The sequence below is a fragment of the Urocitellus parryii genome, chromosome 7, assembly GCF_045843805.1.
Source record: "Urocitellus parryii isolate mUroPar1 chromosome 7, mUroPar1.hap1, whole genome shotgun sequence".
Classification (NCBI taxonomy): domain Eukaryota; kingdom Metazoa; phylum Chordata; class Mammalia; order Rodentia; family Sciuridae; genus Urocitellus; species Urocitellus parryii.
In genome coordinates this window covers 61,095,461-61,120,513 of record NC_135537.1, presented here as the reverse complement: position 1 = coordinate 61,120,513, position 25,053 = coordinate 61,095,461, and the positions used below count along the sequence as shown (strand labels likewise).

At 41.0% G+C, this 25,053-nt stretch overlaps 1 protein-coding gene across 2 annotated transcripts in view; it reads right to left on the bottom strand.

The window, feature by feature from the left end:
• Slco5a1 (solute carrier organic anion transporter family member 5A1) overlaps positions 1-14,829 on the bottom strand; it is a 136,288-nt gene extending 121,459 nt beyond the window's left edge. For both annotated transcript variants that reach the window (XM_026397286.2, XM_026397287.2), the window contains exons 1-2: positions 14,572-14,829; positions 11,579-12,985 (exon numbers count right to left, since the gene is read on the bottom strand). In XM_026397286.2, coding sequence (XP_026253071.2) covers positions 11,579-12,497 — 919 coding nt within the window. In that variant the 5' untranslated portion in view covers positions 12,498-12,985; positions 14,572-14,829. The remainder of the gene's footprint in view (positions 1-11,578; positions 12,986-14,571) is intronic.
• Between the last annotated feature and the right edge of the window lie 10,224 nt (positions 14,830-25,053).

Sequence of the window (25,053 nt, the reverse complement as noted above, 5' to 3'; positions counted from 1 at the left end):
CCAATAAAACCATGAATGAAAAAAAAATCATCAAACCAGATTTTAATATCTTGAGGATCAGGAGCTGTTTCTTAGGGTTAGTTTTAGAAACACAGTATTATAGTGACTGCCTTCTCTCACTGTTCCAGTTCCTTATCAAGTTTTTACAAACCAGGGATTCCATTAAAAGACATCTTTTACAGAAAAGGAAACTAAGGATCTAAAAAGTTATGTGATTTGGTCAAAGTCATGTTAGAAATTACACTGGAGTTTGTGTCAAATTACAAATTAGCAGTCAGGTGTGATGGTAGATGCCTGTAATCCCTGCTACTTAGGCGGCCAAGGCAGAAGGATCAAAAACTCTAGGCCAGACTGGGCAATGAAGCAAGACACTGTCTCAAAATAAAAAACAAAAAGGGCTGGGGATGTAGCTCAGTGGTAGAACACTCCTGGGTTCAGTTCCCAATATTGAAAAATTTTAAAACCCAATAATTTGGGTTTTAAAAAATAAAAATAAATGTGTATTATGTGTTTCATATATAATATACATATATATACACATATATGTGTATGTGTGTATATATGTGTATGTATGTGTGTGTGTATCCATCTCTACGAAACTGGATGACCTGCCAAGTTTAAGTCCTAATAAATTATTTCCAAGGCCATATGAGTCTCATATAAATGAATAAATAAGTGTCCCATCAGAATTCATATAATCCATATGAGGGTATTAAAGACCTCTCTCTGACAACAATGACTCTAGGACCTAAGAGACTTTGCAAATGGGGATTATTAGTCCAATCACTACACATTGATTGGAAATTGATTGAAAGCCAGGAAGTTTTAGGATCTGAGACAGTCCATATAGTCTTCTTCATTTAAATTTCTCCCCTCTCCTTACTGAAAACAAAAGCATCTTAAAACTTGTATGCCTTTCATAAGAACTTAGGACAGGTTATATAGAGGAGAACATTGCACACCCAAGACAGTGGACCCAGGAAATGCCATCCATCGCTCCCCATCTTGCATTTACCATTGCCCACCACCAGTTCTAAGTAAAGAAACCAAGGCAAATCTCTTTTGAGCATTTCACAATCATGAAATAACTGAGGACATCTTAAAGAGCTGCAAGACCAAATTTTAGAATCATCATTCTAAGATTTATATATCTTTTGTTTACATAAGTCTTGCTCACAGATAATTTTTCAGACTTTTCTCAGGAAGATTTTTGCATCTTGTTAAACACTGCTGCTGTCCTGCACCTAAAGAGAAGCCATTAAAATGCAGTGCAAATCAGGACACGTTCTTCTTTCAGCCGAGATTAAACACCAGAGACATAAGCATATTTCTAGGCAAATATCTTTCACTCTATAACATAAAGAGACTTTGCAAATGTGGATTGTTGAACTCTCAATATGCATTGATCAGAGATTGGTTAAAAGCCAGGCTGTTCAAGATCTGTGATTCACTCCACCTAGTTTTGTTCATTTCAGTTTCTCCCTTCTTCTTACTAAAAACAAAGGCATCTTAAAACTTCTATGACCTTCATGAGAATTCAAGTCCAAAAACACATTAGGAAAAACACCTGACAAGACCAAGTATTATTATTATTAAAGTAATAACTAAGAATATAACTGAGAATTCAAACATGTTTGGAAGTCAGGAACTGTATAATTCAATTCCAGACACTTGCAAATTATGTAATTTCATTCCACTGAAAATATTAATTTCATAAACATGCTTTTTACTTTTACACGAGAGTAACCTACACCTGCCTTTCTCAGTTATATTCGGTAACAGGGATTAGCGTTTTTGCAGGGTGACAGTTTCACAAGCAATCAAAACTCCCAGAAGGGGAAACAGACTCCAATTTACCATCAGGTGATATGCAGCTGCCGGGAAAAGGAGCAAAAGGAATGTCTGATTCCCCAGGGACACCTGTCACTCAGCAACAGGGCTCAAATCCCCAGGGGCTGGAGAAAGTACTCCAGCGACAGGCTTCTGACAGCTCCAAGAAGAGTAAAACAGGCTGCAAATCCTCTTCAGAACTGAGTCCCACAATTCAGAAAAAGACTACATCAAGTCAGGACAGAAAATCATCGAACTAAAAAACTAGGGAGTTTTAAAGGCCACAGGGTCTAAGAAAACTCCTTCCTTTATAGAGACTGAAATTTTAACCTTCAGCCAAAGTCACAGCAGAAGTTGATGAACTTTTTTTTCCTGTCCTCCCCTCTCCATAAGGTCCATGTTTGAAGCTTCTTCAGATTTGCATAAAGACTTGAGTCCTGCTTTCACTGCTTTTTAGATGACCTTGAGCACATCACTTAACCTTCACTTCATCTATAACATAGGAGAGGGGAATAGCTGGGGCTTGGAGTTGTACAATGCATAAAATAAAAATGAAGTATTTAGCACAATGTCTGGTATATTTTAAACACTAAAAATATTTTCTGTAAAAACAATTCTTGTTAGACTTCCCCTTTGAAACCCATTTGATCTTTTTTTAAATTAAGCTCTCATCTATTTTTAAGAGAAAGTAGGTCTTATGACCGTGCCTTAAATCCACCCCTCATCTCCTCTGGAGGGCCAATTATTTGACTGATGAGCTCTGTTTAGAATGCTGATTAATTGCTGTATAGTTTTCCAGAATTTCTTGCCTCCGTGTTTTCTTTTACTGAAGTCACCACCACCAAAAGAGAGTTCATATATGGGGGGAACATTCCACTTTCCTTAGTTCACATACACACACACACATACACACACACTTATATCATGATTATAATATTCCCAACTCCAAGAAGATGATCCAGAAGATTTCTACAATTAAACTCATCTTAAGTTGTTGGGAACTAAGTCACCATAGAAACCAAAAAGCCTTGAAAATCTTTTCACCCTCTAAAAATAATACACTATAGCACATTATACTATCTCCTATAATCTTCTAATAGCACACTATAGTATAGCCACTACAGTACCTACTAAGCAAAGATGCAGAAATGAGTAATGCATAAATAATTTCTGTTCCCTACCTCTTGCTCGCTAGAAAACCTTTCTATTTACAAAGAACTTTTCCCCCCCTGCATCTCCTCCATTCGCATGTTCAATATTTTTCTGATTCTACAATCTGGAGAAGTTTCAAGATACAAGGAACTCAAGATATAGAGTAATTTGAAAGCTAATTAGAAAGAAGTTTAGAGCATCACTATTAATAGATCTTTGTTGGATAATTATTTGACGGGGGGTGGGAGTTCTCCTGGGCACTGTAAGATATTTATCTGCATCTCTGGCCTAACCATCACTAAATGCCAGTGGGCCCTCTCCAAGCTGTGATGATCAAAAATGACTCTCATGCTGCCAAAAGTTCCCAGGGGAGAAGGGCAAAATTCACCCTGAGAACCACTGGTTTGGAATGACAAGAAATGCAGTTTCCCATGGGAACTGAGGTTCAGAACCTGCAGTACCTAAAAACTGCAAAGTTTGGGAAAAGGACCACCAGGCAGCCATGGAATCCCCATCTCTTTTACTGTGTGGAATCCCCGTCTCTTTTTCTCCAGCAAAGAGGAAGTGAAAACACAAGGCACACGCACAAACTACTTGCAGGAGCCACCAACACAGCAGAACACGCTGATTCCCCACAGTCTCTCCTCCAAAGAGGCCAATCTCTTTCCCCACATACCCATGTACCATTCTTCACCATGAGTTCTCTCCCAGAAGGCTTCAGTCCTAAACGTCTGCTCTAAAATCCACATCGTCTCCTTCTTTCCAAATCCCTCTTTCTCCTTTTTAAAAACACACTCAAAAGCAACGAAAAATCCCACACTTGATAAGAAAATTCTCACAGTTGAAAAACACACACACACATTATGAGCCAGAGGGTTTCCTAAGCTAAAGTATCTCTGCTGTCCTGGGTCTTGGTCTTCTTCAGAATTTCCATCTATATAGTAAGAATTTTTTTAAATACACATGGGTTACAGTCACAACAGTACAGACTCAAAGCACTCAAGCTGTATGACCTCCACAAATCCTTTAATTTTTTTAATCATCTTCACCATGATTTAGTGTGTAATTCAGTAGAGTTAAGTATATTCACATCACTGGGCAATTGATCTCCAGAACTTTGTCATCTTGCAGAGCTGAACTCTATACCCATTAAACAGTAACGTCCCGTTTCCCTCCTCTCAGCACCTGGAAACCACCATTTTATTTTCTGCTTATATGAATTTGACTACTTCAAACATCTTACAGGTAAAAATCATACAGTGTTGGTCTTTTTGTGATTGGCTTATTTCACTTAGTTGAGTGTCCGCAAAGCTACTAATGTGATAGTATATACCAGAATTTCTTTCCTTTTTTTAAAAAATTTTTATTGATTTACTTATTTGTTTATTGGCACTAGGGATGAAACCGGGGAACTTAACCTGTGCGGATTTTTTTTTTTTTAAGAGACAGGGTCTCACTGAATTACTTAGGGTCTTGCTAACTTGCTGAGGCTGGCTTTGAATTCACGATCCTCCTGCCTCAGGCTCCCAAGCTGCTGGGATTATAAATCTGCTCCACAGCACCAGGCTAATTCCCTTCCTTTTTAAGGCAGAATAATACCCCACGGTACCTATATACCACCTTTTGATCATCCATTCACCTGCTGATGGACAGTTTGCTTGCTTCTGCCTCTAAGTTATTATGAATAATGTTGCTGTGACCCAGAAGGTCCAAATATTTCAAGGCCCTTTTTTCAGTTTCTTCAGACACAACTGAAAAGTGTATTTTTCAATCATGTGATAACTCTATTCTTATTTTTAGTTAATTTTTAAAATTGGCTCATTATAATTATAAGCAAGAGTGGAATACATTATGATATGTTTAATTTTTTGTGGAAACACCATTCTGTTTTTCATAGCACCAATTCTTTAATCTTTTGCAATCTGGGTTTCCTTTCCTGTCCAATTATCATTTCTACAATTGGGGCTGAGTGAGAGGATCTCAGGAGACATCTTGGCTTGAACCCTACTGTGGGAAAGAACCTCAGCCCACTGGGCCAGCACATCCCTTTTCTGTCTGAATCATTCTTTACAATTGAAAAACTTTTGATCCTCATCCTCCAGAACTATTTCCAATACAGCTATCACATTTGTCTAACACATCTTGGCTTGAACCCTACTGTGGGAAAGAACCTCAGCCCACTGGGCCAGCACATCCCTTTTCTGTCTGAATCATTCTTTACAATTGAAAAACTTTTGATCCTCATCCTCCAGAACTATTTCCAATACAGCTATCACATTTGTCTAACACCAAATTCAATTCACTGCTGACATTTCTAGATTGTCAAGAAAGAGAAGAAGCATAGTGTGTGGGTTTGGTTGTATTTCCCCTTCCAAGGATCACACAGCTTGTAGACTCAACTCTGACACACAAGCTCCACTCACAGAGGGAAAACCAACAACACAGAGTCTCCACAGCATGGGGAGGAAGATGGAGAAAGTGGTGCTTCCTTTGGTTCATATCCAAATGGACACCATTTGCTCCAGGTCATTTCTGTCACTGATCTCATTAGTGATTCACAATATCACACAACTGTGGGATTCTAAGAAGTAGCCAAAGTTTAAGTTTAGCCAGAAGTAGCAAGTGACATCTTGCTTTTGCAAATGCAGTAAGAACCAGTGGTGTTCTCTGGACAGATCTGCAATCAGCAGCTGGTTTTACCAGAGGTGGTTCCATCCCCAAGCCCAGAGCAAGACTTCGGCCCTGGCAAAGAATGAATATCTATGGTCTTTCGAATCTTCATGCTCAAAATGTGGTCGTTAGGCCAACAGAAATGGCCTCACCTAAAAGTATATTAGAAATGCAGAATTTCAGGCCCAACCCAGACTTAACAGAATCTACATTTTGACAAGACTCCCTGGTGATTGACGGGCACATTGAAGATGCAGAAGGACCACTTCAGATGACAGAAATAATAAAATTCATAGCAAAATGAGAGGAGATATCAATAAACTCATGCTTAAAAATTGTATGACACATATATATCTATATATGCATTTATATATTTAATGCTTATATTACTATAAAATTTTGATGAAATAGAACTTAAGTAATTTCAAACCCATTCTATCTCTGAGTAAATGTTTAAAAAAAAATGGAGTTACCAAATGGGATAAGTGGGATTTACTTTGAAAACAATAATCCATCCAGACCTCTGTATCCAAGTGTCCCTCATCCACAGATAAATGTATTTGTAGTTTAATATGTACAGAATCAGTAGATTCTGTATCCATGAATTGAACCAACCACTGTTTGAAAATTTAAAAAAAAAAATTGTGTCTGTACTGAACATATTCAGACTTATTGTTCTGGTCATTATTTCTAATACAGTATAACAGCTGTTTACATAGCATTAACATTGCATTAGGTGTTACATGCAAATCTAGAAGTGATTTAAAATATATGGAACAAAATAATTTTTAAATAAAATATGTGGGATGTGTGGGTGGAGGATATGTGCAAACCCTATGCCATTTTATATGAGACTTGAGCATCCGGGGATTTGAGTATCCATAGGAGTCCTGGAACCAATGTCCCCAGATAGCAAAGCAAGTCTGCAGTTACTTCGGAGCATACCTGGAGTAGTCTTTATTCACCAAAAGTCCCACCACAGTCTATGTGGACAAAAGAAGATGAATTGTAGTGAAACCGAAATACCACAAGCCCCTTCGTGTCCAAAAAGAGCTCTTTCTATGATACAAAAGGTGCAAATGTACACTTCATTTAAATGTTCATGAGTAAAGAAAGATAGTCATCAAAGATTGAATGCAGAAAATTCTGATAACAAAATCTTGGGTCCTCAGAAAATATAATGAATCAGAGTATCATATTAAGATTTTCCTGTACGTTTCCAAGTTATGATTTCCTATACAATGTTTTGATTTCCTGTACAATGTTACTTTCCTTTATTCCAATCATAAAAATGGATTCATTTAAAGAGCAAAGCACTCTCACTCCCCTCTCTGCCCACTCTCTAGGATGAGTATGAATTCTGCTTTGACAATGAAGTTGCATTCCTTAAGGTTTGCAGAACATTTTCACATACGGAATCCCACTTAGTCCTCAAAATATGACAGTAAAGGAAAAAAAAATATATTCCCAGTGGAAACAGAGACTGAGAGAAGCAAAGGGGTTTGTCTAAAGACCCAGGAGCAGTCCTTCGTAGAGCAAAACTGAACTACAGATTTCCTTCTTCCTTCTCTGCTGCCCTTTCTAAGTCAACTCTAACCCTTCCCTGGAGTGTAAGTTAGGGCTGACAGTTAAGGAGTCACCCAAGGAGGTAGAATAGCTGACATCCACCCTGGCTTGACTGATGGCTAACCCATGCCAACCATCACTCATCCTGAATATCACCCAATTAGAGCTGTAGTTGTTTATTTTAGAACATTCTTTTTCTCCTTTTCCCACCTGGGTAGCCATTCTTTCTCCTTTCGCTGTTGGTTCATGAATTTCTTACCTCCAAAGGATCACATTTTCTCTCTCCCCCTGAGGAATGACTATGAATCATGGTCTAATTGCTGATCCTACTTCTTATTAATACCTACAAAGCCTTCTCTATGCTCCAGGTCAATATCAAGACTCTGTCCTTGCAGAAGACTTAGGGCACTTAGTGGGTATAAACCCTCCTATCTATCATCTATGACCACGTCTCTTCTAGAGTTAACGCTGCCAGAACGTTAACATAGACCTTTCAAAAGATTAAGATATACAATTACATTCCATTTCAATGGTTTTAATGTTACTTTAGATATTTGCTCCTGCCTGTAATTACTAATGTGCTGATTTTTCTTTCTTTGTTTCTTTTGTGGTTGTAATGAGAAGTTAGAAAAACTGACAGGAAGGTTAGAAAATGGGTGGGTGATAGAAATGTTAATATAGAAGAGCAGTTTTATTTTTTAAAAAAAAGGAAGAAAGAAATTCTAACCCTATTTTTACAATCCCACATCATAATTGATTAACTCTGCTCATGTTCTTAGAAAACAGTAGTCTCTCTGTTCTTAATACGTACAGAGGTAGCCTGTAAAGCCTACTTTAAAAGGTTTCATGAACAATCTTGCTTTGATCATATCTTGAGACCCCCAGGCCAGTTCTGCATTCTTCTGCACTGTACTCAAACTGTTGAATGTGGCTCATCCTTCAGTTCCCATTAGCTCTCAGGGCCTCTCGCCCGAAAGCCACAGAGCGCAGGGGAAGTTTGGGACTCTGGGTCAGAGGGCATGGACTTCAGACCCTTACGCAAGTTGCTTTAACTCTCTCTGAACCTCAGTTTCTTCATCCATGAAACAACAACAACAACAAAAAACCAACCCCCATCTCATAAGGCCTTTGAGAACATTTAACAAAATAATACATGTCAGATTATTGATACTCCAACTATCATAACTTTTACTGAGATCTGTGTAATATAAAGGAGAATTATGGGTTTCCTTAAGAATATGTTCTAAGGGGCTGGGGATATGGATTGGATCTCCAGTACCATGCCAAAAAAAAAGAATTCACAGGATTTTTTCCAAAAATCAATTTAGTCAATGTCTTTTTTAAAATGAAGAATAAACCAGGCATGGTTGTACATGCCTCTAATCCCAATTATTGGGGAGGCTGAGGCAGGAAGGTCTCAAGTTCAAAGCCAGTCTGGGACTCTGTCTCAAAATAAAATGAGCTGGGGATGTAGCTCAGTGGGACAGCATCCCAGGGTTCAAACCCCAGTAACAGAAAGAAATCTTTCCTCCCCTTCACATCCATGCTTTGAATTAGCAATGTTTCCTAATTACACTGAAAACTCGTCAAATGCTGGGACTGTTTCACTTTTGGTTTTCTCAAAATTAGCATAGGGCTGGGAGTATAGCTCAGTGGTAAAGTACTTGCCTAGTATATATAAGATCCCAGATTTGATTCCCAGAATTACAAAACAAACAAACTAGCAGTGCCTAGTGCCTAGCATAAGATACATATTTAATGTATTCTTACTTTTTTTCTTCTTGGCAAATGACAGTACCAAGAGTTAATTCTCAGGATTCTCATTAATGGATATTCACCCTTTGCATAACACTTGTGATTTTGATGCAGAAAGTTTCTATCAGTGGTACCCAAAAGCAGAATGAAAGGAAGATTCAAGTTTTCAAAGTAAGTGGAGACAAATATCAGCAAGAATATGAACACTAATTGGGTTTGCATAGAGTCAAATATCACCCTAAAGATAATTTATTATTTTCAAATGGAGAAAAATATCTTGACAATGAAACATCCAACAATCAATCTCTCAGCAAATTCATTAAAATTAACATCACTAAGGAATGGCCAAATGCCATTGCCTATGAAGCAGTCTAACAAAAATGTTTTGTCTGAATTTAATCAAGCCTTTAGACTGAAATAGCAGGATACAGGAAATACAGCAAGTGGAGGAACACAGTAAGTGATACCACATGGAAATGCTCAGATGAATCTAGAATGCAGAAGGAGCATTCTACAAATCAACTAGCTTTCCCTTTTCAAAAAGTCTTTGTCATAGAAAAAGAGGAAAAAAGAAAGCTGAGGCACTATTCTGGATTATAAAAGACTTCCAAGGTGAGCAGCTAAATAAGGCAATGTCTGTGTAATCCTTGGTCAGTTCCTAGTTTAAAAATTAATAATTATTATTAAAGACTTTGGGGTGATAATTGAGACAATTTGAATTTGGATTGGATATTTGATGATGTTAAGGAATGATTACTAACTTTCTTAGGATGCTAATGCTTCTGCAATTGTGCAAAAGAATGCCTTTTTTTTCATATTATTTTACCAGTGCTAGACATCAAACCCAAAGCCCACCCACATAATGAGTGCTCTTCCACTGAGCTATATCTTCAGCCCCCGGAATGCCCTTATTTTTGTAAGGTGCATACTGAAAGTTAGTGTTTGAAAGTCAGCACTTACTTTCAAAGAGTTTAGCTCCCTTCCCCAAAGAGTATATTTCCATACACATATATACAAAGGTTTATAAACATGACAAAATGAGCAATTATTAAATCTAGGTGATGGATATATTGATGTTCATTATACTGTTATTTTAACTTCTGTGTATATTTTTTAAATGTATAATGATAGATAACACAGAGACAAGGTAACAAGCAAACTATTCCTCTCTGCCTAAAAAGAATTTCCTTCTCTTACATTTAATAAAAATAAGTTCTAAAACTCTGTCCTGATGATCAGGCCAGTTATTAGGGACTACTGGGACTTACATACCCAACAATGACAGTTTCTGGGAATGGCGACTATACTGAGGACAAATCATAGCCTTCTAACACTACGTATCTTTTTCACTGTCCTTTGAAAACCTTATTATTCATTCCCACACCAAGGATCCTATCAGCACAAGGCAAATAAGTTACTAAATGTAGCTATTACTTACTTATTTACCTGTTTAATTTTTTTAATAAAGTAGAACCCTTTACCTTGTTTAGTTGGAAACTGAAACAGAGAAACCAAGTAGAGAAATAGAATAACCAAGATCTCATCTGCTGTAACAGCTATTCATCCTTTCACAGGTTCAAATCCAGCCCTTAGAAGTGCAGATTTGAAGGAGCAGCTACTACAAGGAGGTACTGACAACCACATAGATTCAGTTCTAGGAAGTAAATTAACTCTACCTTTAACTACCTGGTCTCACCTTATACTTTAACCCAAACACCCAACACCCCTGTCCACTGGTGCAGATTTATGCAAATTAATATACCAAGTCCCAGAGTCTCTGCTCTTCATCTGGTAATAAATTCTTCTCCCAAGTTCAGGTCACTGAGGGTCTTCAACTCACAATAAAAAATAGCTTTGAATAAACTTTACAACTTGTGTTGTTGTTTCTGCATGAAGAAGTCAACTGATATCTTGCAGGCTTTTGTTGGTGATTTTTTTTTTCTTTTGAGGATACAGGGGATTTAACTCAGGGGCACTTGACCATGAAGCCACATCCCCAGCCCTAGTTTGTATTTTATTTAGAGACAGAGTCTCACTGAGTTGCTCAGTGCCTCACTTTTGTCGAGGCTGGCTTTGAACTGGTGATTCTCCTGCCTCAGCCTGCAGAGCCACTGGGATTACATATGTACACCAGGCCCAGCGAATTTTTTTTTTAATAATGATGCAAGTGATGTGTAAAGTATAGGGATGTGGGTAATATAACATGTTCTATGTAGTCTGGCTTCTCTGTTATATGCTGCAGACCGGAATAAGAGGCAGCAATAGATAAAAGCAATAATTCAAAACTTGACATGCTATCATTACTTCCCTTTCTTCCTGAATCCAAGAAGGACAGTTACTAAAGGATAAACTTCACAAATCAAGACTTTTTCCAAAGGTAGGCAATAAGAGAGAGAAACACTACCCTGAAATACAAATGTGAAGTGTAAGCCTGAGATTAGTTCCAAGATTTCTCAAGTAATTGATTCTCCTCCAAGTCAAAAACTCACCACACCAAGCCCAAAATCTAAAATAAAGCGAATCTTAATGCTTAAAATATTTGAAAATGTGAAAGACATGTTTCCTTCTGATTTTTTGGAAGGAAAGTAAGTTTCAGAAGTCTTACCTAGGTATAAGGATGCATTTTCTTTCTTAACATTGTCATCCAAGTAGGTTGGTCCCAGGGTATAAATAGGCGTGGAGCCCATTCCAATGAGAATCTGTGCACAGATGAATAAAGCCACATAGACCCAGTGGCTATTACCTCCCGAGTCCTTGGGACAGGGGGCAGGCTCCGAAGCGGTCGTGGAGTTGCCATTCTGGCACAAGCCATCGTTGGACGCCGAGGCGTTCAACTCCTGGATCTGGTAGGGAGGCGAGATGAAGTGAGGTAAGGCGAAGAGGACAGCTCCGATGGCAATGAAAAGTCCACCTACCGCCAGCCACAGGGGCCGCCGACCCCGGCCCCCAAAATAGCTGACGAACACCACCACCACCAGGTTCCCGATGTCAAAGCAGCTGACCAGGAGCCCCGACTCAGAACTCTTTAAACTGTAGCGTCTTTCAATGGTGGTGATGACACTGCTCAGGTACCCAGAGACCATTAACGCTTGGATGAAGGTCAGAAAGCACATACAAACCAGGAAGCAGCGGGAATCAGTGAGGACCACATGCAGGCACCGTCTCTCCTGGAGCGTGGCCAGAGTGGAGGACACCGAGACGGTTTTGCTCACGTCCTTCCTGTGGGTACAGTCCACGAGTCCTGCCATCCCAGCCGAAGTGGATGGGGCAGAAGGACTGGGGACCAACGGGTTCCCGCCTTGCTTGGACTTCTGGTGGCTTAAAGAATCCTTACAGCCAAAGGCCGGCTTGCAGTCTACACTCTCGGGACTGAGGTTCGGCCGGCAGGAGGCGCTGTTCAGGACCGGTAAACTCTTGGACCTGAAGGTCTCTGGCTCAAACTTCTCTTGGACAGCTCCTTTTGGGACTGGTGCCTCCAGCTGCTCTTTCCCCGGGGGCTGCTGCGGCCCAGGACTTTCGTCCATGGCTCTTAGAATTCAGATTCGATCGCTGATTGCACACAAGGACTCCAGCTCTTTTCATCCACCGGCGCAAGGGGCTAAAGCCCGGCCAGCTCAGTCGCGCCCGCTTGAGACCAGGAATGGGGATGGCAGAACCTCACAGCAGGGCATCCTCACCAATAGGGAGGCGCCCAGGGCATCCTGACAGCAGGCGCGGCCCAGAGCTCCGCAGCCGCGTGCCCGGGCGGGAAAGGGTTCGCGCTGTCCAGCGAGGAACCCTGCTTGGCGTCCACCTCGGGGCGGTAGCTCGCGGCTGGCGCCTTGAGCGTCCGGGGCTCATCCCCGCCGCCACCGCCGCCGCTCGGCCGGTGGCCAGGAGCCAGTGCGCCTGGCTCCCAGCGTGGAGGCACTTAGTTAGCACCGCTGTCCGCACGACATCCCGTCTGGCTGCCCCAGGGGCACCGGATCCGGGCCTCCTGGGCTTGGGACACCTCGGGCGTGAAGGTGCCAATCTGGAAAATAGAGAAGAGACTGTCAGTGAAAGGCGGCTGAGGCTGGCATTCCGCGGCCCAGCGACCAGCGTTAGATGACCCCGATGATCCCGAATGCAAATCACAGCAAATCCAGGAGCTAAACTCTGCAGGAGGGGGCAGCTGCCGGCCTCATTCTCAGGTCCCGGAACAATAAACAGCAGGCGGTCGGCAGAGACTCCCGCATTGTCTGCCGCGGACCTGCCCCCGCCCCGCCCCTTTTGCCTTAAACTGTGCATTGCTATTATATGTTAATAATTATCAACCTGGCAGCTCTGACTCAGAGGCAGTGTCTTTTATTCGAGTGAACTAATTGCAACCTTTTCGCACTCCTACTCCATTACTCAAAATAGAAAAATCCCCAAAAGAACAAAGGAAAGTTGTTTTTTTTTTAAACTCACAATGCATTCCCAGTCCCAATTTAAAAAAAAAAAAAAAAAAGAAAGAAAGAAAGAGGGAGAAACTACGTGCGTAGAAATGTGTGTGCACACTTGTGCGCTGGCACGTGTGTGCAAGTAGATAGGCATCTGTCTGCTCCATCACCTACTGAAAGCCAAAGGTAGTAGCAAAAAGGTCAACGTGCTCGTGTCTAATCCCAACACTAAAAATAACCTCCTGACAGAAAGAACTATTCAATTACAAATACCAGGGGCACTGGAGACTGGGGCCGACATTAAGTCCCAGAGCGCAAGCGAAACTGAAAATCAATTTGCTTTGCAGATGGCTGGGGAAGCCACACCAAACAAAGAGATGCTTGGCACGCTGTCACAGCGCGCGCAAGGAGCCCACCGGCTATGCAAGCGCAGGCAGGCAGGGAGTTGAGCTATTTATCGATTGTACTCCGTGAACGTGGGCTCTGGGGTGCGTGCGCGCGTGCGCGGACACACACACACACACACACACACACACACACACACACCGGTGTGTAAGTGTTGGAACGACTCGCGCGATCCAACATCCAGCTTAAATTCTGAGAGAGTGGAACACGGGTGTGCCTCTGGGATAAGCCCCTGTTCCTAATCTTGGGGAGCCCCACTTGGTCTCTCCCTCCCGGGGGCGATGTGCACCAGGTGGAAGACAGTCGAGCTTCGCCGCATTGGATTTCATTCTGCTGCGCGCTTTTGTGATGCTGCTGTGAGAAGAAAGGAGAAAGAAGGGAGAAAGAGAGGCTAGGCGGCCAAGGGGTGGCCGCTCTGGCGTCTCCATCGGCCGGGCTGGGCCGGACCTGCTCCCAGATTCCCGGCCTGCTAGCAGCTCACAAGCCCGGGCTTCCCCACCGCCTGCTCTCCTAGGCGCCTTCCGGGGGAACCCCACCAGCCGCTGCGCACGGAGCCGGGGAATCCCGGCGTCCGAGTCTCTGCCTGCGAGAGCACCCGCACCGAAGCGCAGACTCGGATGGACACTCGGATCCCGGCGGGGAGCTTTCCGAGCAGGCGTGGAATCCCAGGGACACCCCCTGTGCGCGCGCGCGTACACACACACACACACACACACACACACACACACACAATCCGTGGGAAGACAGAACTGCCGGGAACAGCTCCGGCGCACAAGCTGCCGCTACTCACTAGAGAGTCTGTCGGTCAGTCTGCCTGGCTGAGAATGGAGCAGAGGGAGGTGGGGACTATGTAGGTGCAGGAGTAGTTGGAAGCTGCTTGGCGAGGCGGCCTCCGTCCAGCCGCTGAGAAATCGGTGAATGAGCCGGCGACTAAGACTGAACTCTTCGCCCTACCCCTTGCCTGTCACCCAAGCCTCTCTTCTCCAAACAGACACACGCGCACAGAGACGCGCCCGGAGTGGAGCTGCAGAGGGCGCAGGCGCGCGGGCAGTCACCCAGCCCCGCCGTCAGGCAGCCAGCCACCGGTCTGCCCTTCACCTGCACAGCGCGGGAGGGCTGGGAACACTGAAGCCCAGAAGGAACGTGTCTCTTAAAAAGTCAGCAGCTGAGGCAGAGTGCACTGTGAATAAAAAATAAATATTTCTGTTCGTTTACCCTGAGCGTTGGGCATGTACCTTGTCTCACCTACCAGAGTAGATTCTGGAAACCAAAGAAGAACAAGATAGAATGTTTGGTATGAGGGAACCTCTTGTCTTGTGGGAGAAATACCCATGTGAATGGCTTAAAACAACCGATACATTCTATACAAAATGCTACTACAGAACCAAATATCCATTAAACTCCATCTCCAGGCCCCAGAAAAGACCTGTGGGAAAGCACAGGCGCACATCGCTACAAGTAAATAGAGGAATTGCTGGGAAATCGCAGAGATGGGGCAGAGGACTGGACTACAAGAGTTGCAGAATAGAAAAGAACACCAAGAGCCCAGCACAGTGGCACTCACCTGTAATCCCAGCAACTCAGGAGGCTGAAGCAAGAGGATCACAAGTATCAGGCCAGTCTTGGCATTTTGGGGAGACCCTCAGCTATAAATAAATAAATAAATAAATACTGAGAAATTGGTGAATGAGCAGGTGTGGAATCCCAGGGACACCCCCTGTGCACGTGCGCGTGTACACACACGCAAACATACACAATCCATTCAGTAGTAAAGCACACTTGGGTTCAATTCCCAGGAAAGATGCACAAGAGGTTTGGTCTAAGAATGTAGTTAGAAGTCATCAGCTGGAAGGTACCATAAGAAAGACCAGAGAATAAAGATCATCCAAATTGAGAAGAGATATAGGGGGGAAATGGGGCTCTGGAAACACCAAGAGCTAAGAGAGGAGAAAAACTAAGGAAGCAGACTATAAGTAGTGATCAAAGAAGTAGAGGAGCAATTAGAAAAGGGCAGGTGTCCCTGAAGCCAAAGGGGTAGACAGCTTTAAGAAAGGAAGGGTCAAACGCACATCAGGCAGAAGTCAAATAGGATGATAACTGAAATGAGCAGAACCTAATGGAGGAAAAGTGTTGTTCACAACTATGCCAGCCATTGCTCCCATGCCAAAGACACTCTACTGGCCTCTGGCCTTACCTGATGAGTGCATTACCTCTACTTCATAGATAGACAAGAGTAGAGAGATTAAGTAACTTCATAAAGGCACACATCTGTCTGTAGATGATATGAATCCATGTGCTCTGAGAGTCTATGCTATAAATCCAAATTTCTATTCCCTCCCTCTTACTGGATAGCATCTTGATTTGTCAGTGTGCCTGGTATCTGTTAATTATCTCACTTTAATTCATCAACCATCATATCTACAGCTGATCCTCAGACAACTGTCAATGCTAATCTTCTGGCAGCTGCCAGACTGAACAATCAAATGGGGCAAAGACGTGCATTTCCTCCTCCCCTGCCACTATTCCCTCCTTTTGAGATCTACATCAAACTTGTAGTGATTTTTCCAAAAACAGGCAGTATGATTCCAGCTGCTATCCCCACTCAAGATTTTAGTCCCCTACTGCTGATAAGGTGGGCAAAAGGTATGTGGTACTTCCTATACTCAAATATTCTTCTGAGCCTATTCTAGAACTAAACAGAATCAATCTACTTCCTGTTAACTCCTTCTAAGTGCTTTGCCCCATTCTCACATTTCAGCCTCATCTCCAGACATCAGCTGGTGTATAGCAGATTCAATCTGTTGCATCAGGTGCCAACAGAGGGCTTCCCTACTGAAAATCAGTCATGTCCCTGAAACACACTATGTCTATTCATAGTCAATTACACAGTTAAACTAGAAAAACTCTTAAGAACTTAAGGATTTTTTGTATTGCCACTAATAGATCATGATTTACAGATGAATATAAAAGCATTAGCTGTCGAGTAAGAAACAAGAAGAAAACATTCAGCAACAAATATTCCCTTTGCTTTCTCTCTCCCAGTTCAATGACTATGATAAAGGTCAGATATGCCTCCATCAACACTAATCTCTAATAGAAAGAAATGGAGTCATATCATAGGATTCTGAATAGTAAACTCTCTTCAGATTTTCAGTCTTGTTTGTGCTTCTGCTAAGTCATTCTAACTTATACATATGTGATTTCTTTGGTGAAATTCATATGACAAAAGGGTAGCCTCTGGAGTAACCAAGGGCAATATCCAGACTTAAAATCTGCCTGTTCCAGAGCACACATCAGTGGGAAACAAGAGGGAGTTACTTCTCCCCTCCCTTCTCTTCCTTCTTGCAGAGAGCTCCAGAGAGCTTTGGTCTAGAATATTTTGTGAGCTTAAAATACAATACACAGTCACCAGCTATAAAATTGAACTTGGTGTTGGTTGTTTAAGAGGGGGAAAAATTGTACCTTTAAGATAACGCTTTACAGAACTTGGCATTTGTATCCACACTTCTTCTGTCAAGGCCTAAAAGAAATTGACATTTATTTACCTTAATAAAATTAAGCCTGATACTCCAAAGCTAGTAATAGGGAGAAAATTCCCTGTGAAGAGGAGACATTTGTCCCAAAAGATTCATGTTCCCTTGAAGAGTGTTCCATAATTACCACCACTGACACTTGGGCCTGGAAAAGAAGGAGGTGAGATGGGAATAGGACAGAAGGAAATTAGGAGAGGCAACTTCCCATGGGCCCTAAGTATCTCCATAAGTTCTTTATGGGTGTGCCAAGAATATCAATGATCAGCAATCAAAACTGATGGGTCCCAACTAAGGGCTCACTGAAATAAAGAAACCACACAGAGAAATATTAAACAGCATCATCAAGGCCGATTTCAAATGTGAAAGACATTGAGATTCTCCTGTGGGAACACCTCCAGCCAATTCCTTGGCCCCAGAGGTGGGAAAATGGGAGATGGAGGTGAACCCTACTGAAGTTGATAGGAAGAACTAAAACCCAAAGGTAGGACTGGGGATGTAGCTCAGTTGGTAGAGTGCTTGTGTTCAATCCCCAGAAACACAGGGGGAGAAAAACAACCTCAAAGGTGATATTCTTGGTGCTGTTTTCTGTGCCTGTTTTACAGACTTTTTTCAGAGGGTGGTAACCAGGGACGGAACGATGGGCGTTTAACCACTGAACCACATCCCTAACCCTTTATTTTATTTTGTTTTGTTTTGTTTTAGACAAGGTCTCACGAGGTTGCTTAGAGCCTCACTAAATTGCTGATCCTCACAGATCCCCCTCCCTCAACCTCCAGGTGTGTGCCACCACGCCTGGCTTTTATGGCTTTAATCAATGATCTTGGTGCTGTTTTCAATGCCACCTTTGCATAGATTTTGCTCCATGCTCTACCCAGAACCATATATAAGCTCCTAATCTAGCACACCAAAATGGTTTTTTCTGCTGCCAGGCTTCATCCCGTATAGCAAAGAGTTCTCTGACTTCTTGCTCAAATAAATCCTAATGTGTTTATTCTTTGCTTCTGTGGTTGTCCATGGATTTTTATTCTTCAAAACTTGAAAAACAAACAAAAAAAAAAAAACCCAGAAGGAATTTGGTGAAGCAGGGAATCTACTCTCATTTCAAAACTCTGTTTTCACTAAGAAGGAAAAAATATGCTCCTGATTAAACTATAATGTATGCCTTAAGGCTTGAAGAGAGGAAAAAGAGGACTTTGTTGCCAACTGCCTAAATTTAATTCTTGCTTTGTCATTTACAACAGCATGGCCTGGGGCAATTCACTAAAGCTTGTGCCTCAGTTTCCAAGTTGAAATTACTCATCGCACTATGTCTTAGGGATGTTGAAAACGTCAAATGAGATAGCACATGATTAGAACATATGCAAGAAACAGGACCTAGCCTTCAGTTGGTGCTTAATAAATGCTTACCATTATCACAGTTATGCAATGCTGTCTTTTGTGTTCAGCTCAATCACATTTTCCCTCCCTGATTGTTGGAAGGCGAGAGACTAGTACCTTTTGTTTTATGTAGGCCAGGCACTTTTCTAGGATTAGCTCCTGTCTAGAATATTGTTGTCAGACTGATAAAAATATCCTATGTCCTTTAGGGTCCCGTTTCTAGTTGTTTCTGTGTTTAATATTGTTTTTCACCTTCAGCCACAGTAATCCTTCTCTTTCTTATCAGTAATTCCACCACCCCTCCATTTAGACAGAAGTTATCTCTCTCATTTGTCATATTAGGGCCACATAGTTTACATGTATTATTCATCTTCACTGTCAGATGGGTATCGCCAATCCCCTTTACAGAGGAGGTAGCTGAGAATGAGAGATCACCATCCTGACCTAAAGTCACACAGCACAGAAAGTGTGGAGAGAGACCCAAACCCAGACCAACCACATTCAAAAACCGACACCTCTAGCCAGACATAGTGACACATGCCTGTAATCCCAGCAACTTGAAGTTGGAGGCCAGAGGAGCATAAGTTCTAGGCCAGCCTCAGCAACTTAGCAAGACCCTCAGCAACCTCACAAGATCCCAACTTAAAATAAAAAATTGAAAAAGGACTAGGGATGTAGCTCAGTAGTAAAGCATCCCTGGGTTCAATTTCCAAAAAGTAAAAATAGAAAAGCGACCCCATACAGTCATGATCTCTAAAGAGGAGATGAGCTTTTTACAGGACTGCCGAACTCCTCAGCATTCTACATCAAGACTGAGGAATAACTAGTTAGTCGAGATAAGAAGGAAACCTGATCCCACTCTGTGAAAGACTGTCTCGCAAAAGGCAGACGAAATCAAGCCTGGCTTCCTGAGATCCTGAATCATGAACACCAAATAATAGGATGGTTTTGATAAAAAGCATGAAAATATGGGAAACAGTGCACAGTAATCAGGAGCTCAGAGCCCTCCATCTTTTCAAACATCCTTTCTTTAATATAAACATGCCTGGAAAGAGCCTTCTGCAAAATTTATTCAAATCCCCTGCCCTCCTCTCTCTTCGTTCATTGACAATGATATTTTTTTCTTCCTTTTTTAAAAAATTTATTTATGTATTTTAATTAGGTATATATGGCAGTGGTACCGCTGTTTACCAATGACAAGTCCTTGCTTCCCCGAATGCTGAAGTATCACACCAGAGAGGCACACTGAGGCAAGTGTAGAGTGGAAAGGACAGCAGAAAAGACTTCTCCCCGGAGGAAGAAGGGGACCCAAGAGGTAGAATCCTTGGAAGGGGGAGGTCTTCCCTCATTTATAGCTAAGGTCTTCTTTCAGCTTTCCCACACTCATGTCTTTTGTTTCCCTTTATCTCTCAGTGATAGAATGCAGATGGGAAGGCCCAAAAGGTGGGAGCTAGGTGGGCTGGAGGAGTAATCTGGGCAGGAAGAGCCTGGGGCAGCTTTTGATCAGTATTTCCCTGTCTGCTGGGAGCTGTTTCATTAACAGTTCCTTAGAATGGGTTCCAGGCCTTGGGGGCATTAACATTTCAATTTCCCCAAGTGCTGCTCTGGTTTCCTAGACTCCATTCTCTATAATGGCCTCCATTTTATTTATCTTATTCAATTTATTAGACCCGATTTACCTAACTACCCTAACTACCTATCTTTAAATCTGGCTTTAACTGCAGAATGAATTTTGATTCATTGTACACAGTTGCAGCACAACTTTTCATTTCTCTGGTTGTACACGATGTAGTGTCACACCATATGTGCAGTCATACATGTACCTAGGGTAATGATGTCCATCACATTCTACCATCTCTCCTGCCCCCATCCCCCCTCCCTTCCCTCCCCTTTGTCCAATCAAAGTTCTTCCATTTTTCCTATGCCCCATTATGGATCAGACAGAACATTCTGTCCTTGGTTTGGGGGGATTGGCTTACTTGGCTTAGTGCCAAGTGGGGTCCAGCCCCAGCAGGGATCCAGGGGTTCTGAAGGATGAGTGGAGTCTGTGAAAGAAGAAGAGATGGGACGGGACAACAGGTTGCAAGTTACAGCAGCCTCCAGAAGGATCTGCTGCTCCTAGAGGGGACTTTATTTTTATACCTTTTTTACAGGTGTTTTTTCAGGTAGCTAGGATAGCCTCAAAGCCCGAAACTTCTTTGATTTACAAAATTTTCAAGAGTTACAATCTTTTCTGACATACATTGATTACCTAAGATATTGAGTACACTGTTTAAAATCTTTTCCTATAACCTTTGCCAATCATGATTAAGCTTTTACATTTTCACCTCAATCACTAGATGCTAGGCTACACAACTAGACTACATGTCTCCTGACCTACTATTAACTTCTAACTTTAAAGCATACCTATAATTATTTCATTAACCTTTAACTTTAAAGCATACCTATGATTAATGGCCAGCTTTCTTACTTCTAATCTAAAGTCCCAATAAAACACACTTAAAATAGTGAAAGTCTATTACTTAAAGGCCTACTACTCTGACGTGCGTCAAAAATATATCTATATTAATTTTACTTCATCCTATTTTTAATTTCCAAGGTAGTTTCCTATTTTCATATGACCTATTTAACTGCTTTCATAAAGAGTTTCTTTGATCCTTGGCCAAAGTACACCAATTCTTATGTCTTTGCATTCTTTAACTAAAGGGCAGGCTCTGAACCTCAACCCATTTGCCGTTAATATGAACTATGTGTTTCCCATTCTCATCATGAATTCCTGTGTAAGGCAAAGGAGGGTTTGTTAGTGGGGGGGAATGTATGTTGCACAGGATGTGGCTTTAGAACAGGGGTCTTATTGTCAATTGTTAAGCTTTTCTCAGAAACCTTGATTTGCAATCTTTTCCCCATGAATTTCTTGAGGAATAATACTATTGTTTGTATCCTGAGAGATATTGAAACATTCCTTGGGGCATGTCTTAATTGTATCCTTAGTCTCATTCTGGGAATTCTCCTGCAATCTCAAGCAACACATATTTTTATTATCGATTGATATATGTCCTATTATCCATATCATGAATATCATAAACAAAATACTTAACATTCCCCATGGTTCCATTTTCCACATGGTATAGCCCTGCTGTATTATGCCCCATGCTATGATGCTCTCAGACAGCGGGTGCAGGAATACCTTCACCAGCTTAGCATAATATTCTCAAATTCCATCCGTTTACCTGCAAATGTCATAATTTTATTCTCTTTTAATGTTGAGTAATACTCCATTGTGTATTATACTATGGTTTCTTTATCTATTCACCTATTGAAGGGAATCTAGGTTGCTTCCACAGTTTAGCTATTGTGAATTGAGCTTCTATAAAAATTGAGGTGGCTGCATTACTATAGTATGCTGATTTAAGTCCTTTGACTGCACACCAAAGAGTGGGATAGCTGGGTCAAATGGTGGTTCCATTCCAAGTTTTCTGAGGAATCTCCTCACTGATTTCCAAAATGGTTGCACCAATTTGCAGTCCCACCAGCAATGTATGAGTGTGCCTTTTCCCCCACATCCTCGTCAACACTTATTGTTGTTTGTACACTTGATAACTGCCATTCTGATTGGCATGAGATGAAACATCAGAGTTGTTTTGATGTGCATTTCTCTAGTTACTAGAGACGTTGAACATTTTTTCATGTATTTGTTGATGATTGTAAATCTTCTTCTGAGAAGTGTCTGTTCAGTTCCTTAGCCCAGTTATTGATTGGGTTGTTTGTTTGTTTTTTTTTTTTTTTGGTGTTAAGTTTTTTGAATACTTTATAGATCCTAGAGATTAACGCTTTATCTGACATACACGTGACAAAAATTTATCCCCAAAATGTAGGCTCTCTCTTCACCTCATTAATTGTTTCTTTTACTGGGAAAAAGATTTCTAGTTTGAATCCATCCCATTTATTGATTCTTGCTTTTATTTCTTGTGCTTTAGGAGTATTTTTAAGGAAGTCAGGGCCTAATCCAACATGATGAAGATTTGGGCCTACTTTTTCCTCTAGTAGGCACAGAGTCTCTGGACTAATTCCTGGGTCCTTGATCCACTTTGAGATGAGTTTTGTGCATGGTGAGAGATAAGGGTTTAGTTTCATTTTGCTGCATATGGATTTCCAGTTTTCCCAGCACCATTTGTTGAAGAAGCTATCTTTTCTCCAATCTATGTTTTTGGCTCCTTTGTCTATTATGAAATAACTGTATTTATGTGGGATTGTCTCTGAGTCTTCTATTCTGTACCATTGGTCTACATGTCTATTTTGGTGCCAATACCATGCTGTTTTTGTTACTATTGCTCTGTAGTATAGTTTAAGGTCTGGTATAGTGATGCCACCTGCTTCACTCTTCTTGCTAAGGATTGCTTTGGCTATTCTGGGTCTTCTACTTTTCCAAATGAACTTTCATGATTTCTTTTTCTATTTCTTTAAGGAATGACTTTGGGATTTTAATTGGAATCACAATGAATCTGTATAGTGCTTTGGGTAGTGTGGCCATTTTTACAATGTTAATTTTGCCTATCCAAGAGCATAGGAGATCTTTCCATCTTCTAGGATCTTCTTCAATTTCTTTCTTTAGTGTTCTGTAGTTTTCTTTGTAAAGGTCTCTCACCTCTTTTTTTGGTTCCCAAGTATTTTATTTCATTTGAGGCTATTATGAATGGGGTAGTTTTCCTAATTTCTCTTTCAGAGGATTCATCTCTGATGTATAGGAATGCTTTTGATTTATGGCTATTGATTTTATATTCTGTTACTTTGCTGAACTCATTTATTAATTCTAGAAGTTTTCTGGTAGAGTTTTTCGGATCCTCTAAGTATAAAATCATGTCATCAGCAAATAATAATAGCTTGAGTTCTTTTCCTATTCGTATCCCTTTAATTTCTTTCATCTGTCTAATTGCTCTGGCTAGAGTTTTAAGAACTATGTTGAATAGAAGTGGTGAAAGAGGGCATCCCTTTCTTGTTCCAGATTTTAGAGGGAATGCTTCCAATTTTTCTCCATTTAGAATCATGTTGGCCTTGGGTTTAGCATAGATAGCTTTTATGATGTTGAAGTATGTTCCCACTATCCCTAGTTTTTCTAGCGTTTTGAATATGAAAGGGTGCTGTATTCTGTCACATGCTTTCTCTGCATCAATTGATATAATCATACAATTCTTATCTTTAAGTCTATTGGTGTGATGAATTATATTTATTGATTTCTGCATGTTGAAACCAAACTTGCATCCCTGGAATGAACCCCACATGATCATGGTGCACTATTTTTTTAGTATGTTTTTGTATGCGATTTACCGGAATTTTATTGAGAATTTTTGTATCAATGTTCATCAGAGATATTGATCTAAAGTTTTCTTTCCTTGATGTGTCTCTGTCTGGTTTTGGTAGCAGGATGATACTAGCTTCACAGAATGAGTTTGGAAGAGTGCCAATGACATTTTTTATAATTACCTGACTGTAGAAAAACTTCAAAAAGCCAAGATGAAGTGCTGTATGAAGTCCTATATTTTACTTGTTAATATTGTTAGCTGTTGTGTTCTCTTGTGCATTCAAAAGACAGCTGGTTTTTGCCCCAATTTATATACTCATTGCCTTTGAGTGTCAGTAACACACACAATTATTCTAGTTCTCTTATTGCAAACAATGAATACAAATGACCCAACACAAGTAGAATGCACCTCTGGAATATCAAGGAAATGATTTTGAAGGATTTACTGTTCCATTTGGGGACTTCGAAAGCTGTCATCAAATAATGGGACTTAAGCGATAAGTGGATTGTCTCATGTAATTCCCTTTGTGAAAATTAGAGCTGCTAAGAATCTAAATTGAGTTTGTGTAAACTAAGAAATAACCAGACATATATACAAATGGGCATGTATACAGTGGAATACAGTGCCTGTGTATCCAAATCCTATTTCCTTTCTTTACTTGGTATTATTTGTGAAATTTTGCACTGGAAGAAAAATGTGAGTTTTCAAACCAAAAAGAACTATTGTGAACGTTAAGCTCACATTGGACCCAGGATGAATTTTAAACTCAAGGGGAAGAAATGAAATGTGTTCCAAGGAGATGTAAGCAATGTATTAGCATGTGCACTTCACCCCTGGACTTCTTGCATCCTTCTTCATTCTTGTTAGATGAAAAAAAATAGTCCTGAAAAGAAAGGACTGAAGTTTTGTGAACTATTTTCACTAGTCTTAGAAAATGTCCTTTTATTAGTATCTTTCACATACTCAACAAAAAGGCAAAACCAGTGACAAGCAAAGTAATCCAAGCTACTAAATCATCATCATCATCATCATCATCATCATCATCATCATCATCATCTCCAT